This window comes from Ornithorhynchus anatinus, chromosome 19, assembly GCF_004115215.2.
Source record: "Ornithorhynchus anatinus isolate Pmale09 chromosome 19, mOrnAna1.pri.v4, whole genome shotgun sequence".
NCBI classification, from domain to species: domain Eukaryota; kingdom Metazoa; phylum Chordata; class Mammalia; order Monotremata; family Ornithorhynchidae; genus Ornithorhynchus; species Ornithorhynchus anatinus.
In genome coordinates this window covers 12,320,218-12,336,022 of record NC_041746.1, presented here as the reverse complement: position 1 = coordinate 12,336,022, position 15,805 = coordinate 12,320,218, and the positions used below count along the sequence as shown (strand labels likewise).

The window sequence follows — 15,805 nt, the reverse complement described above, 5'->3', positions numbered from 1 at the left end:
CTTCTTTTTCTCCCTCCCAAGGTTTTTCCCAACTATGTTCCTGAAAATCTGCCACTCATTGTTATTTTTGGCATTCATTTCTTCCTTTATTACTCATATTATAGCAACACTGCCTAATAATATTTGAGTTTGTTCCAAAAGTGTTGTTCATAAAGAAAAGGGAACAAACGGGCAACCACACATGCTCAAAAGATCTCTCCTTCCAATTATTCCCCTACAAACTATATGCTTGCATGCTTCTACAGATATATTATTCTCCACTTAAAATGCATATACCGCAACTATACACTGTGGTGTGGAAAAAAAAATCTGAGTGCAATTTGTTGTAAAGTCTCCTCATGAAAGTGAGGGCTATTTATACAGCTATCCATAAATTACATCCGCTTTAGCAATATTCAGCCTATTCAACTCTAAATATACATTTCTTTGCAACATGAGAAAAAGTACTGTTACTATACTTTGGATTTCAGAACAGCTTTCCTCCTAAGTACTTAAAACATTTTCATACTATTCCTTTGGGGTAGGAAAGCGAAGGATTTATTATGAATTGACAGGTGGAAAAATTGTAGCACTGAAGTTAAATGGCCTGCCCTAAATCAAACGGTGAGTCTCATGGCATGACCAACTAGAATCTAGCTCTCCTGATTCCCAATCCAGTATTCTTTTTACTAGATCTTAAGACCATGCTATCAGCAACCCTCTCCACATTTTCAGTCTTGGAAAACTTCCAAACTCCTTTTTTTTTTTAATTCCCAATACTTGGTCCCCAAATTCTATTTTCTCATCTCTTATTCTTGGAACTTACATTCCCAAAAATAATATATAGTGGTCAAAAAATGTAAATATATGGGGAAAAAAAACACTTTGCCCATGTAGACATTTATTTTTAAGACAATAGATTAAGATGCAGTGCCAGAAACTAAAGGTAACAGCTCTTGATGATGAGCAAAAGCAAAAAGCAGAACTGCTCTACCATAAGTTTGGACTAGCCTAAGATATATAGATTTTAGACAACATTAGGTTCAGCCCGGCCTAAACAATGAGTGGTCTTAATGAGACCATTGAGGCTGCTGCCAAACAAAGGCTCAGGGCTGTCAGAAGAGAAGAGACAAAGAGAAAGTTCGAATTCTCAGAGCCATACTAATGGTGTATTACAGAAAAAGAATGAACAGGAGTGCTCATTCCATTATTTCACATTAAATGTTTTAGCCTTCATCCCGGCACCATTATATGCACCCGGACCTAGGCATAAAAGTTCAGTTATGCACATGAACTTTTCCCTTAAGCAATTAATGGTATTTCCTGAGCGAGTATGGTATGCACAACACTGTATTATGCAATTGAGATCATTCAATAGAAGAAAAAGACTAGGTTCCTATCCTCAAGGAGGTTTCAATCCAATGGGAAACAGAGGCAAACAAATCATTTAAAAAGTGGGTGCAGGAAAAAGAACAAAGGACTCTACAGATATGACATTATTCATTTATTCATCTTTATGTTTGGTAGTGTGCACATATCGGATAGGTATCTAAGTGCTAAGGGTGGTTGTATAAACGTAACTGTTTAAGAATGGCTGTTTGGTTGCTGCAACTTGGGAGGTGGAATTTAAATCAAGGAAAGCTTCCTGAAGAAGTGGGATTTCAGGCAACTTTGAAGATAGGGAAAGTTGTGAGTGGGCAGATTTGAAAGGGGAAGGGTATGAACAAGGGGTTTGAGGTGAATCAAGAGACATAGCAAGAAGGTGGGTTTGGGACCAGCAAAGAGCATGAGCACAGAAGTAGATGAAGAGACCCAATAAGTAAGAATGAGAGAGTTGGTCAGAGTCTTGAAGATAATGATCAGGAGTCTCTGGCTGATGCTCAGTCAGCTATCTCCCTCCTACCTAACCTCACTAATCTCCCATTACAACTCAGCCTGAATACTTGGCTCCTCTAGTGACAACTTACTGTAGCTCAATTTTGTCTCTCTCACCATCGACACTTTGCTCACATTCTTCTTTCTTCCTGGAGCTGTCTTCTTTCATATCCAACAAACCAACACTCTTCCCATCTTCAAAACCCAAATGATTTCTCCTCCAAGGAGCCTTTCCTAACTACCCTCTCATTTCTCCACCCTCTCTTCTGCATCGCCTATGTACTTGGGTCATAGCCCTTAAGCACTCTGATAATCTCCCCACCTCCAGCCCCACAGTGTGTATGCATAAATCCTTTTTCATGCTCGCTTTTCACATCTAATTTATTTTAATGTCTGTTTCCCCCACGAGACTGTAAGCTCCTTGTGTAGTGGGATCATACCAACTCTTCTGAGCTATACTCTCTCAAGTGTTTAGTTCAGTCATCTGCATAGAGTAAGCACTCAAAAAATACCATTCACTGATTGATATGAGGGAACTGGTAACCAGTGGAGGTTTCTGAGGAGTGGAAAGATGTGTGGCCTAAAGACATTTTAAAATAATGATCCAAGCAGAAGAGTATAGTATGGACGAGAGGAGAGAGGCTGAAGACAAGACCAGTGAGGAAGCTCATTCAATAATATAGATGGGAGATGGCAAGAGCATGAACCGATAAATGGTATTGCCTGAGCCTGTACTCTGTGCAGAGAACTTTAGTAAGCACTCGGGAGAGTACAATAAAGTGACCATTTGGGTGGAAAGGAAGGGCACTGTTTAAGACTGGATTTTTGGTCTATCCAGATTACTCCTGCTTAGAAAACTGGCCCTGGCAAAGTATCACGTATGCAGCTGTTTCTTGATTATCAAAAAGAAAATCAAAACAGAGAGAAGTAGTGTGGGTTAGACAATAAACCTCACATTCAATAAAATAAGAGCAATGGCTCAGGCCTAGCTGAGTCAGCTGGGGAAAGTGGACTCTGGAACTTCCAGCGTAGTACTTCCAGCGTAGTGAGAAAAAGGAGCCCCTAGGCTTGTCTCACAGTGAGGGAGAGGCAGTCTTGTCTCAGTAGTGGAATCTGGGCTGATTAACTCTTGTGGACTCATGTGGCAGCTTGAGCAAAGGTCAGAGGAAGGACAGGCTTACAGCTGGTGAACATTGGAAAAACCTGCAGCAGATAACTCACAGAATGAACTATGCACTTTCAGATAATTGAGAATTGACTGTCCACCAAAAATCCCAGTGGAGTCATCTCAGAATATTCTAACTTCCCCTACTGCAATAAAAAAAATACAAGAGCTACATGTACATACTTGAGTACAGGAAGAAGAGCATAATGAAAATAGACAGCAAGCAGTATCTCTTCATATACTTCAAATTAAGAGACACCCTTTAAGAAAAATGAGTTGGAAGGAGTAGGGAAGAAAAGGTTTTGTTTGTTGTTGTTTTTAACAAAAACATTCAGAAACTCTACCTTCCAAAATTGTGAATTTTCACAAGGAAAAAAAGCCACACTTCTACTTAATGTTTACATAACCAACATATTGCCAAACATATAGCAGTAAAATAGTTTATCATATCAAAAAGTGATTAATTTAAACTGCCAAACACTGATTATGTTAGATGTATGGTAGAAAAATAGAAGTATTCTATAGCAATACCTCATTCTCATCTTACTAATTAATTCTAGACTAATCAGTCTCTTTAGATATGGGCCCACAATAAAAGAAGCAATTTTATTTTGCTTTAAAAAGTGGGCATATATTATATCTGATGAAAAGAACTCCAATATGCATCATAAAATTTTGCTTTTATGAGATCTATATGTCAACATATAGCAGAGCGAAGATTTCAGCTCTGCTCTCAGCAAAATCCCATCTTCTTGGCAATAAGGTAAAAGTAGTGTGGACTCGTGGTTAGAGAACGGGACTGGAAGTCAGAAGGACCTGGGTTCTAATCCCACATCCGCCACTTGTTTGGTGCGTGACCTTGGGCAAGTCACACCTTATCTGTGCCTCTGTTACTTCAGCTGTAAAGTGGGGATTAAGAATGTGAGACCCATGGGGGACAACGACTATGTCCAACCTGATTAACTTGTATCTACCACAGTGCTTATTACAGTGCCTGGCATATAGTAAGTGCTTAACACATGCCATTAAAAATAAAGGGGAAGTTGAGAACATAATCCAAAGGAAAGAAAATGTAACTCTATTAATCAACCTCTATTTACATGCATTTCCTCTTTTAGGAGTAAATAATAATAATGATGGCATTTGTTAAGCACTTACTATGTGCCAGGCACAGTACTAAGCTCTGGGGTGGATAAAGCAAATTGGGTTGGACATAGTCTCTGCCCCACGTGGGGCTCACAGTCAACCCCATTTTACAAATGAGGGAACCGAGGCCCAGAGAAATGAAGTGACTTGCCCAAGATCACACAGCAGACAAGTGGTGGAGCCGGCATTAGAACCCATGGCCTTTTGACTCCCAGACCCATGCTCTATCCACTATGCCTTGCTGCTTCTGTAATCTGCATATTAACTTCCATTTAAGTACATTTCTCATTTCTCTTTTCTGTAAAGCAGCTATTGGACCTTTTAATGAAAGTAGTTTCTATGCTTGTCATGTTTCTGCTTTGATTAATCCCAGAAACAGGGTCCAAACAACCAAATATATAAATTATTATTAGGGAAGCCAATTAAAAAAAAATCAAACAGTTCACATACAATAAAGAGTTCCACATTTAAATAGAGCCATATCCTGAGTTTCAACTATTCCATAACTACTCCGGGAATGCAACCTATACTATTTGAAGCCTTACAACAGGCAAAAGCACTATGACTAAGTAAATCTCTCCCTCTCTGCTTCCTACCTGGGCTGAAACGAAGAAATCTTGGAAGAAGCTCTGTCCACTTTCTGTGTCAGATTTTCAAGGCATTGGTGAGACCTCTGAGCAGATTATCAAAGAAGTTGTTAAACTGGGGAGAGAATTTAATTAGAAATGGACAATGCAGGTGTTGCTTAATCTCATTCACAGGAATAGTCCAACAAGAACCTCTGAGCTTGAGCTGTCTTGTTGCCAGATGCCAAGACAGATGAAGGAGTTATGGTTTCTTCTACCACCAGCTAAACTAGGTAAAAAAATTTTTAAATTGGGCATCAGAAAGAGGGTAAATTTACAAATGATGAAGAGATGCATTCAAATGTGTGCAGTCTACTACAAGGTGTTTTAAGCAGTGCAGGCAGTTTTTATTCCAGCTAAATTGTCCAATTTTTTCACAAAATTGGTAAATCACTATCAGAGTCAGTAAAACAAGTTTTTTCTGCCTCTGTCTCCTCCTGCAGAGAGTTGTAATCATATTACAACTCTTCAGTTACTGTGAGGCTATGTTTAAATTACCTCAAAATTAAACAATTGTTTAGTAATATTTACCATTAAAATATTCAGCACAAAGAGCTTTCATAAGACTTTTCTAGAGGTTCTGGAGATGGATCCAAATTTATAACATGTAAATGATACAGGAAAACATGCCCATGATACAATCAGTTTCAAGGAACACAACTTGGTCATATCATGGGGTACATCTGTATTTAAAGTGATCAGGTGGTAAAGATGCAAGCACACTGCTCAGCAGATGCTTATGGGAGACAAAAATATGTAAATAAAATGCTTTCTAGGTAGGTGTCCAAATAAACCACACAGGTCTGCATTCAGGAGGAAAAAAGACTAAAAGAAAGTATGCTAAAAATATAATGGTAGCTATGCCACTTTTGACTTGAACTTTAGATCCATCAAATATATTGAGCACTTACTATGTGCAGAGCACTGCACTAAGCACATGGGAGAACACAACAGAATTGGCAGGCGTGTTCTCTGCCCACAATGAGCCTACAGTCTAGAGGGCACCATCAACTGCCACAGTCTCAAGTCAATCCCAAATTCATTTTTTCGGCATTACCATCATGTTACAACTTTCCTCTACAATAAACAAAAGAGTACAGCAATTTTATTTTTATGGACATTGGTGCCTTTAAAATCTTGCAACTCTAGAATTACGTGAACCACTCTTTAGGTGTTCTGAACAACCGGTAAAATGAGTAGCGGCACACCCAGAAATGCTCAAACTACCACCAAGCAGAGCAATTCGGAAGCAGTGCAGTTTGTATGGGCATTCAGGCCCACGGACTGCAGCTTCATTGTATTTTAATTTTTCTTCTAATCACCACCATCACCTGCTTTGAAAGCAACTAGAAGCTCACCTGTGTCCAAAGATCACGGACATCTTGGTAAGGCATATTCAAGGAGCTAATAGGCATACTATCCAAGGGCCTTTAGCTCCTGCAGTATAATCAATGCCTTTGCTGGAAAGTGAAAAACCTTCCACCTGGGGCAACACAGAACTCAGAGAGAGCAGGAGTCCAGTCAGACTCCATTAAAAGGTTGCACATTGTCAATCCTCCTTCTTGTATATTTGGGTAAAAATCTGCCGATGTGGCCTGAGCAGGAAAGAATAAGATAGAGAACCTAAAAAGGTTTCTGCAGGGTCTGCCCTACCCATCTGATCACGTCAAGATAAACGAAGCACTTAACAAATGTTGATTTAGCTCAACAAACAAAAGCACTGCTTGTCCTATGCTCTCAGCTTTTACCTGTGATTTGCATCTTTTGCTTAACTGTTTTATTTGTTTATTTTAGTTTGACATCTTATCTCAATACCTCTCTGCTTCCCCCTGCTGGATTTGCTGACAGCACAGAGGATTGTATTTTCCCCAATCTTGACTTTCTAAGAGAGCAGCATCTTCATTGACACCCTGCCCGAGCATCTACAAAGACTCCATTTAAAAAAAAAAAGGAAAGATTATGTCCCCAATTCTAAAAACTCCAATGCTCTCTTTCAGCCTCATCCAAATGAAACAAACTTTACCAAGATAAAGAGTCTAATTAGATGACATACAATACAGAATTCTCGAATCAAGGCATAACCTGAAGGTATATTAGGATTTACCAAGGGAGAAGTGTATTCCTAATTTTCATTTATTCCATTAAATGCCTAATTCAGAAACCTTTCCCCTGCTTTTTCAATCTCGTTTAGAAAACAAATTTACTCCTTAGCAATAATCTTCACAGCAATCCAAAAACTAATAGAACCTCTACATATGCATGAGGTTAATAAAGCAATTTAAAGATGGCTGAGTAGAGCAGCTTCATTTGCTGTCTCTCTACCACGGTGTCATATAAATCATACATTTCTAAACTGTACTACCAATATTTCTTCTAAACCTCATTAGATGCTTGCGTATTCACGAACCAGGTACCGAAATCTTCATTCCGTTGGGCTACCGCAAACCGTTTCCACATCCTTTGCCCTGCCATTCTCTCAGGAGCTACGCTTGGCCACAGGTGGAAAATGCTTCTTTCAAATGACTATGATTTGTCACCTTCAATAAATGAAGCAGCACCATACCCCCAAGTCAAATGTTTTTTAATCATCCTATTTTCCAATAAATTGTATCCCCAACAGGGGTTTCAATCTATTCTGTATATTGAAAACACATTCCAAAAATTCAAAAAATAGCTGCAATTTTAAATGCATACCATAAATAACACGCTGGTTCCCCGTTACCCATTTATTTCACAATTGTTTATAACCGTGAGTAATAAAAGAGCATGGGCTCTGACACTTACCTGTATATCCAGCACACCATCCCCAGGAAGCCACCATTGCCAAAAGCCATTTATACATGACTCCTTCGATATACCAGAAACGTTTCCTGTCTACCAGTCGGAGAGGCTGCAGTAATATCATATAGAAGACATACGATGGAATAGCAGCCAGGTTATTGAGGACCATGAAGGCAAATCTCAGGATAGCTTTCAGAAACATAAAGCCCATCCACGGAGCGTCTTCTAAATTCACAGCCATTCTTCTCTCACTGGAGTCCTTAGGCTCTTCCTAGAGAAAAGGATAACCCATTTACAAATCTACATGAATTTTAAGCACACCTACTCCAGCCGTGTAACTCTAATCATACAAATGGAAAAAAATCAATCCCTAAGGGTTTAAGATTATGAGACGTAAAATCCTTGGTGATTTATTTGGGAAATTCCTGAGGAGGGCAGGGACTGGAAAGAAGAGTCAGACAAGGTCACGGAGCTGCCAACTGAGGTAGTGTGTCATAATATATTTAGCAAACGATAATACAATCTCTCCCCTTTCTCTCCCCCAGCACACATTACAAATACATGACTGTCCCTGGAATGCTTCTTACTGTAACCTCGATGTTCTGGATTTGCATCTTTCTCCTTCCCCAGGTATTTCCACCCAGACTGATGGATGGGCGATAAGATATGTGTATATATATATATATGTGTGTGTGTGTGTGTGTGTGTATATATACATATATATATATATAAATTTCAGGCTTTTCCAGCTATTGAGGGTCAAATTATAATCCGCATTTCCACTTGTTAATATAGCCTCATATGGGTTCCCATAGATGAAAGAGAGCTGTGGTTCAGGTGATTACGAAAAAAAGGGAAAGCACGGAGGGACGAGTAAAATGGAAGAAGAAAAAAGCGGAAAAGGCAAAAGAAAAGGGGGGGGGGAGAGGAAGGAACCTCAAAGGTAGAAGTAAGAGAAAGGCGAGGCTTGGGAGGGTTAGGCAAAGGCAAAGGGGGAGGTGCACATAAAAGGGGGAGAAAGAAAGAGGTGGGAAATGGGAGAGGAATGAGGCCGGGCGGATGGAGCGGGCGGCGGCGGAGCTTCCCCGCTCACCTTCTCCGGCGCAGAGGATTGGAGGCGGCGGTGCGGGGCTGTGCGGAGCGCTGCGTTGCGCTGCGGGGAGGAGCGAGCGGGGCTCGGGAGCCGGTCCGGTCCGGTCCTGGGGGGGGCGGCGGAGGCTCAGGCCGAGGCGGCGGCGGCGGCGGCGGCGGCGGGGGTCCCCGGAGGCGGGGTCGGGGTCATGGACGTGGCGGCGGTGGAGGCGGACGGGCGGTCTGGCCTCTCTACTCCCCTCCGAGCAGCCTGCGGGCGGAGGGCCGAAGAGCAGAGCGGAGCGGAGCTGAGCGGCGGGAGCTGTCAGTGGGGTGGGGTTCCCGCACTCGCACGAGGTGGGCGGGCAGACGCCCCGGGGGCCGCCTCCTCCCGCCCCGGGGCCTCGGGCGCCCTCCGGTCCCGGCCCGCCCTCCCCCTCCCCCTCCCCCTCCCCCCAGCCCCGTCCTCGCGCACGCGGGGTGTGGGGGGCAGCGCGGGGGGAGACGGCGGTTTTCCTCAGGCGGGGCCCGGGCCGCCGCCGCCGCCGCCGCCGCCGCCGCCGCCGCCGCCGCCGGTCCCCGTGGTGGAGGGGCCCGGGTCTCCCGCCCGCCCCCGGGGAGGGGGGCCCGGGCCCGAGGGGCTGTACCTCCCACTGGCCGGGGCCCCGGCCGGGCCGCGGGAAGAGCCGGAAGGATTCATGGCCGGCGGCTGCAGGGGCGGCGGCGGCGGTTGGTCCCCAGTGGTCGGTCCCGGTCCCCGGCCGTGAGGGAGGCTGAGGGGGCCCCGGACGCTCGCGCCCGACACACGCTGCGGGCGCCGCCGGGGGGGGGGGGGGGGGGGGACGGGACGCGCGAGGGGGGGCGCGCGCGAGGGGGAGGCGCGCGCGAGCGGACTGCGGCGAGCGCCGCCCCCACAGCGCCCCCTAACGACCAGCGGGGCCGCCGCCAGCTCCTTCTCCGCCTCTCGCTTCTCTCTTAAGGTTGCTATTGGTTAGGCGCTTACTCAGTGCCGAGCACTGTTCTGAGCGCTGGGGGAGAGACAAGGTCATCAGGTCGCTCACAGTCTTCACCCCCATTTCACAGATGAGGGGACTGAGGCCTGGAGAAGTGAAGGGACTTGCCCACAGTCACACAGCTGGCAAGCGGCGGAGCCGGGATTCGAACCCATCACCTCTGACTCCCAAGCCCAGGCCCTTGCCACTGAGCCACGCTGCTCTTATCTGCCGTTCCTCGCAACCAGAGCGCCTGCCATCCCTCCTCCCCTAAACACTCTGCCCTCCCGGTTGTCCCTCAATCCTGGCCCCAAGGTGAGCCTCCCCGCATGGAGACACGGATCTTGGAGACCGGGACCTCCGCCTTTCTAAAAGCAGCGTGGCTCAGTGCTCCAAGCCCGGCCTTGGGAGTCGGAGGTCATGGGTTCGAATGCCACCTCTGCCCCTCATCAGCTGTGTGACTGTGGGCAAGTCACTTCACTTCTCTGGGCCTCAGTTCCCTCATCTGTAAAATAGGGATTAAGACTGTGAGCCTCACGTGGGACAACCTGATTCCCCTGTATCTATCCCAGTGCCTAGAACAGTGCTCTGCACATAGTAAGCACTTAACAAATACCAACATTATTATTATTATAAATCTGGGCCTCTCTTTTGAGCACAGGACGATGGGTATTTGTCACGCCTTCACTCTGCGCCAAACACCATTCCAGATGCTGCGACATAAACGAGTTAATCAGGTTGAACATGGTCCATGCCCCACATGGGACTCACAGTCTAAGTGGGAGGGAATGATGATGATGGTATTTGTTAAGCGCTTACTATGTGCCAAGCACTGTTCTAAGCGCTGGGGGAGATACAAGGAAAGCAGGTTGTCCCAGGTGGGGCTCACAGTCTTCATCCCCATTTGACAGATAACTGAGGCACAGAGAAGTGAAGTGACTTGCCCAAGATCAAACAGCAGAGCAGGGTTAGAACTCAGGTCTTCTGGCTCCCAGGCCAAGGCCCTTTCCATGAGCCCAAGCTGCGTCTAGTTTGGAAAGGGTGAGTCCTCTCCAAGCTAGGGCCTCTTTCCCCTGCCGTGTTGGGCACTGCACCCCTCCCTCCTTTCCAGGTGTTTGCTCAGAGGATCATATGTCTCACGGTTAATAGTGAAGACAGTTGGTATGTTTTGGGCTGGCCAGCTGGCCAATCTTATACTGGATAGTCCAGGTTTCGGCTCGTCAATATCCCATCCAGTGTCAATATGGCACCAGATGCCTTTATGTCTGGTTCTTTCAAATTCAGCAGACTGAAAAGATCCTGGAACAAGTTGGGGTGGGGCATCATGAGGGGGAAAAGGGGAACCAGGGATTCCCCTGGAGAAAGACTCTAGGTTTGGGGAAACTAGGTACTTTGGCAAAATGGTTCATACGATGCTATCACAGTTTGCTAGGTCCCCGGTGTTAAGCCTGTGAAGTCACGCGTCTCAATGTCCGGTATTCTCAAATGCCAGCCTAGATATGTTTCATTAGTCTATCTCTGAAAATGCCCATTACAAATAGTTTTCCAGGAACGGTGGCAACAGGCCTCGATCCTGTGGAAATGAGTAAATTAAAAAACTTGAGGTGTCTTCCAGTGGTGATCCATAAAAGACAACTTGAGGAGGAGCTTTTTATTCATGACCCTCTTTTACTAGATGGTGATGATGGCAGGTTTGACCTAAAGCAAGGACATGCACCTACACAATTGGAGAGCCCCAAGGAGGGCCTTGTCCCCAGAGAATCTTTTCATATACATGTCATCCTCTAACATAAGTCGATTCTTCTGTAATATGTAGGATTTATTCCCAAACTCTATGCGAAGATGATTTATTGGTCTGGAACTAGGACAGAATAGATCTTGGATCTTTGTTTCTCTCAGAAAAAGGATATCTAAACTGACAAACTGTCATAAGAATATAGATTCCTATGAATAGACAATAAAGCAGTAGGTGATCAAGAAGATATTCAACAAATGAGGAAAATTATAGGCAGATCTGTTCGACCACCCAGAGAACTGGATGGCTCTGCCCTAGAACATAGCTCGGAGAATGAGAAGCAGTGGTACTGAATGTGTTGACATTTAACTGGAAAAATCTGTTTTCCTATATCATCACGTTACCCCTTCTCTTGTCCGTTTTCTATCTCTTTCAAGCCTTCTTCCATCCTCCCTATCTAGATAAGTCATTGGGTAGGCTTCAACATACAAAACTGTATCAGAACAAAGGTTCGTACAGATGAGCACTCCATTTTAGGAGATATCTGGAGGATATTTGGAGGAACTGTGGTTGCTCTTCTTGACATCCATCCATTTACTCTGACTTCCCTCCCCACTGCTAACTTGCCTCCTTATTTTAAATCTGTCATCCACGAACTTATCCAAGCCCTGCTTTAACCTACTGATATGTTCAATAACTAATTTCCTCAAAGTATTGTATTTCATCTTCCAGTGAGGAATCCCCTCACACTATGGGATGATAATGTGTATTCTCAGTTTACTGCACTACCAACTGAACCTCGTGTTTAGGTGTAATGTGAAATTCCTCCCTTTAGGTAGCAGTGACCTCTGCACAGTGCAGAGTTACAAGTTGAAGCATCTGATCCCCTGTTCACAGGGTTTTCTAAAGACAGAATTATTCTTCCCACAAACCATCTATATCAGGTAACTAATTCATCCATTTTCCCATAACCTTCACTTTCTGTAGTTGGTTTCCATATTTGAATTTCAGGAGGGCAGAATAATAATGATGGGCTTTACATTCATTAAACCCATGCTCCATTCTAGGCATTCTGCTAAGGTCTGGGGCAGATTCAGGGTAATCAGATCAGACACAGTCCCTATCTCAAGCTCACACGACTTCAAGGAAAGTTGGAACAGCCAAGGAACCATTTGTATCTTTTGACCCTCTCCTAGAAAGTGTTGTTTACTCTATAGCCAAGACTAGCATGTATACACTTCTGCTTTGAGTGAATGGGAATTATTCCTCAGGGTGCCATTTTGTCTCATGCTCTTGGAGGAAGTGCAATCATAACAACTTCTCTTAGGAATATCTCTCAAGAAGAGATTTGCAGGACAACTACCTGGCCTGCTACTCTTTCATTAAACGTAGCCACTTACCTGCCACCTCCAGTCAACAAATTATGCCAAAGAGAGACACTCTCCAGAACCATTTTCAGAAACCTTGCCACCTCCCTAATTAAAGAACAGCTCAAAAGCCTACTAGGTAGTTTTCATCTGGCTTTCCTCCACCTTCATAGAAATTTAGAATACTTATTCCAAACCTTGGTTCTCCAAAGGTTTGGAGCCATAACATATGATCCCATCTTCCCACCTTCCCCTCTTCTGAAAGAGAAAGGGATTCTTCACATTACGCCATTCTCTCTAGATTATAACCCTGGCAACAGACACTTCAGCACTTCTCTGCCACCTGCCTTTTAGTGGACTCAGGACTTCCATTGCACTTACGGAGTACCATATTACTTACTCTTAGACATATCCCCCTTTTCCTTCCTCCTCCTCTCTGTACATTATTTTAATGAGAATCTACCCTACTACATTATATGGTCCTTGAGGGCAGAGATCATGTCTACATGGCGTAACGGATAGAAAACGGGCCTGGGAGTGTGGCCTTGGGCAAGTCACTTCACTTCTCGGTGACTCAGTTACTTCATCTGTATAATGGGGATTAAGACCGTGAGCCCCACATGGGACAGGAATGGCGTCCAACCCGATTTGCTTGTACCCATTCCAGCGCTTAGTACAGTGCCTGGCACTTAACAAATACCACACTTATAATTACTATTAGTAGTATATTCGCTCAAGCATTTAGTATAGTGCTCTGCATGCAGTCGGCATTTTGAAAATGTAATTGATTACATGTTTTATATTGAAAAGCTAGGCTGTTTCTGATGGAATATTACCTTGCTTAGAAACAGGAGAAGGGAATGTGGAGCCTTCCCTGTTAGTGAGGGAGCACAAACCCTACCTGACCTATTGATGTTAAAAAATGATGGCCACATAAAGTAAGTTTGCATCTTTTAAGGTATATGAAGAATCATACCTCTTTCTTCTTTGACGGAAAATCCCAAGGTTTTAAGGGGGAAGACAGAAGTCATTTAACAAAGATAACCTTGTGCCCTTTGCCTGCTCCAAAGCAGGGTGATCTGGTTAGTCTTCTAGTGGCTTCCCATTGTTATTGATCCAGAGAAAAGAACACTGCTCTGGGAATCAGGAGACTTGGGATCTAGTCCTGGTTCTGCCTGAAGTGAACAATGGTAGGCAAACATGGCACCTGCACAGCACACTGTGCTGAACCCCTGCCCACCCACTCACTCACGACACTCTGGGCCCCAGCAGGAACCTAACTGACAGAGGCAAGAGAGTGCAAGGGGTAGTCATCATGGGCAGGGAACATGTCCAGCAACTCTGTTATGTTGTACTCCCCTGAGCACTTAGTATCGTGCTTTGCACACAGTAAGTTTTCAATAAATACAACTGATTGACTGATAGCTGCACAAGCCATGAGCACTATAATCAATCACTCTACAGAGATTCTTGGTCCTGAGCCATCAGGACCAAGGATCAGCTGTTATTCCTGACTGGGATTCTAGCCTCACTAGGATGAGGTGTTTTTTGTTTTTACTTTTAGAAAATGGGGGATAAGACATTTTACAATTGGGTCTAGATCTAGGATATTTTACCAGTATTATTACTGTACTGTCCATTGTTATACTACAGGACTTTTGCTACTAAGTGGTTATTGTAAATATTCTCTCCTATTTTATCATTAGGAATATTATCTGATATATTTGGATACATCTGCTTGAAGCCTCCTTCCTTCCCTCCATGAGGCCTCAGAAACTGCAACTCCCAAATCCAAGACCTTTCTCCCTTAAGCTGCAAGATAATGTTCCTTAAATGGAGCAGGGTGAAACCTTGAACCTCTTCCTCTAGGCATCCATTTACTTGAAGGCAGCAAAAGCAGAGCCCCTGAGAAGTTTACCCATCTGGTACTCATACACACTACCAATTAGGTTACAACAAGGGATTAGTTCCCCTGCGCAGAGAAGTCCTTCAGGACTCTCTTTTTTCCTAATGGCAATTAAAAACCAGATTTCACACACTTAGTTTGGCACCTATATCCTTTCTGCCTGCAGCAGTAAAGTAACTCCTGAGTTTTACTGCCTCTCTGGCTGATGATCTGATCAGGGGTTCAGGAGATGAGTTTCAGTAAGTCACACACTCATATAATTAACAAACAGTAACTCACTAGAAATTGATACCCCCACACAATCCAGTATTGTAACTGGAATCGGCTGGTAACTAATGGAATTACCCCTGCTTTGCCCAGAGTAGGGGAGAGAAGCAAGTGGGGGAGAAGGCATTCAGGATAAGAGATCTGTAGGGAGAGAGGGCCTCTCCAGAGCACACGGAAGAGAGGGCATCTTACTTTACATGCTGTGCTGACCCTAACTCTGGCATTTTATAACAGAGCAAAACCAATACCTGTATTAGATTTTCATATGTATTTCATAAACAAATGTACGTGGGGATTCCAAGTTCCTTTTAATGTCTGAAGGAAGATACAGCTTCAAGAGGAAAGTGGAAAATCTCTTCGACCACAACTGAGGATCAATTTATGTTCATAAGTGTAAAAACTATCAGTCTTCACAATTATGCATATATATTGATTTTTATACATATTTAAAAATCTATTGTAAACTAATTTTACCCAAACTGAGAAAACCACCACCTGTTGATTAGCTGTTCTTATGGGGAAAGGGAAGAGCACATATAAATTAGGCCCACAGAAAATTCCCAAAGTCCACTTCAAACTCTTCCCCTTCTCTCTTTGTCCCCCACAAAACAGGACTGACCTCACATGTTTTCCCAACTCGGTACACAATGTCTGTGTTGACCCACCTCATTTCCTATTCCCTATTCTTCTATCACCATAAAAATTCTGCAGAATTACATCGATATGAATTGTTAATGATTGAATCACAATCAGTACACAGCATAGTAAAACTATGTCAGATCATACTTAATCTCTATGGGGAATTATTATAGACTCTTGCCCTTCTCCCTTCCACCACAAAAATCACTCTGTTCAAGTATTTGCTGCATTATCAGTCACACCAGTCCCACACCCC

The 15,805-nt window shown here is 43.9% G+C and overlaps 2 protein-coding genes across 2 annotated transcripts in view; both read right to left on the bottom strand.

Moving 5' to 3' along the window:
- The window catches only part of LPGAT1 (lysophosphatidylglycerol acyltransferase 1), a 54,709-nt gene extending 45,954 nt beyond the window's left edge, over positions 1-8,755 (bottom strand). Inside the window, exons 1-2 of the mRNA XM_001510086.4 lie at positions 8,666-8,755; positions 7,576-7,843 (exon numbers count right to left, since the gene is read on the bottom strand). Of these exons, the coding sequence (XP_001510136.1) occupies positions 7,576-7,813 (238 nt within the window). The 5' untranslated portion in view covers positions 7,814-7,843; positions 8,666-8,755. The remainder of the gene's footprint in view (positions 1-7,575; positions 7,844-8,665) is intronic.
- A 36-nt stretch (positions 8,756-8,791) lies between these two features.
- LOC114805740 (translation initiation factor IF-2-like) lies at positions 8,792-10,958 on the bottom strand. Its single transcript, XM_029047661.1, has 3 exons — positions 10,833-10,958; positions 9,291-9,566; positions 8,792-8,914 (listed from the first exon to the last, which is right to left on the bottom strand). The coding sequence occupies exons 1-3, from the start codon at positions 10,956-10,958 to the stop codon at positions 8,792-8,794; spliced, it is 525 nt and encodes a 174-aa protein (XP_028903494.1).
- Between the last annotated feature and the right edge of the window lie 4,847 nt (positions 10,959-15,805).

Coding starts and splice junctions, on each gene's coding strand:
- LOC114805740 (XM_029047661.1), bottom strand. CDS start 10,958: ATGCCCCACCCCAACTTGTTCCAGGATCTTTTCAGTCTGCTGAATTTG. Junction 9,567..10,832: donor GCCGAAACCTGGACTATCCA/GTATAAGATTGG, acceptor GCTGGTCGTTAG/GGGGCGCTGTGGGGGCGGCG. Junction 8,915..9,290: donor GGGGCCCCGGCCAGTGGGAG/GTACAGCCCCTC, acceptor CTCCGCCCGCAG/GCTGCTCGGAGGGGAGTAGA.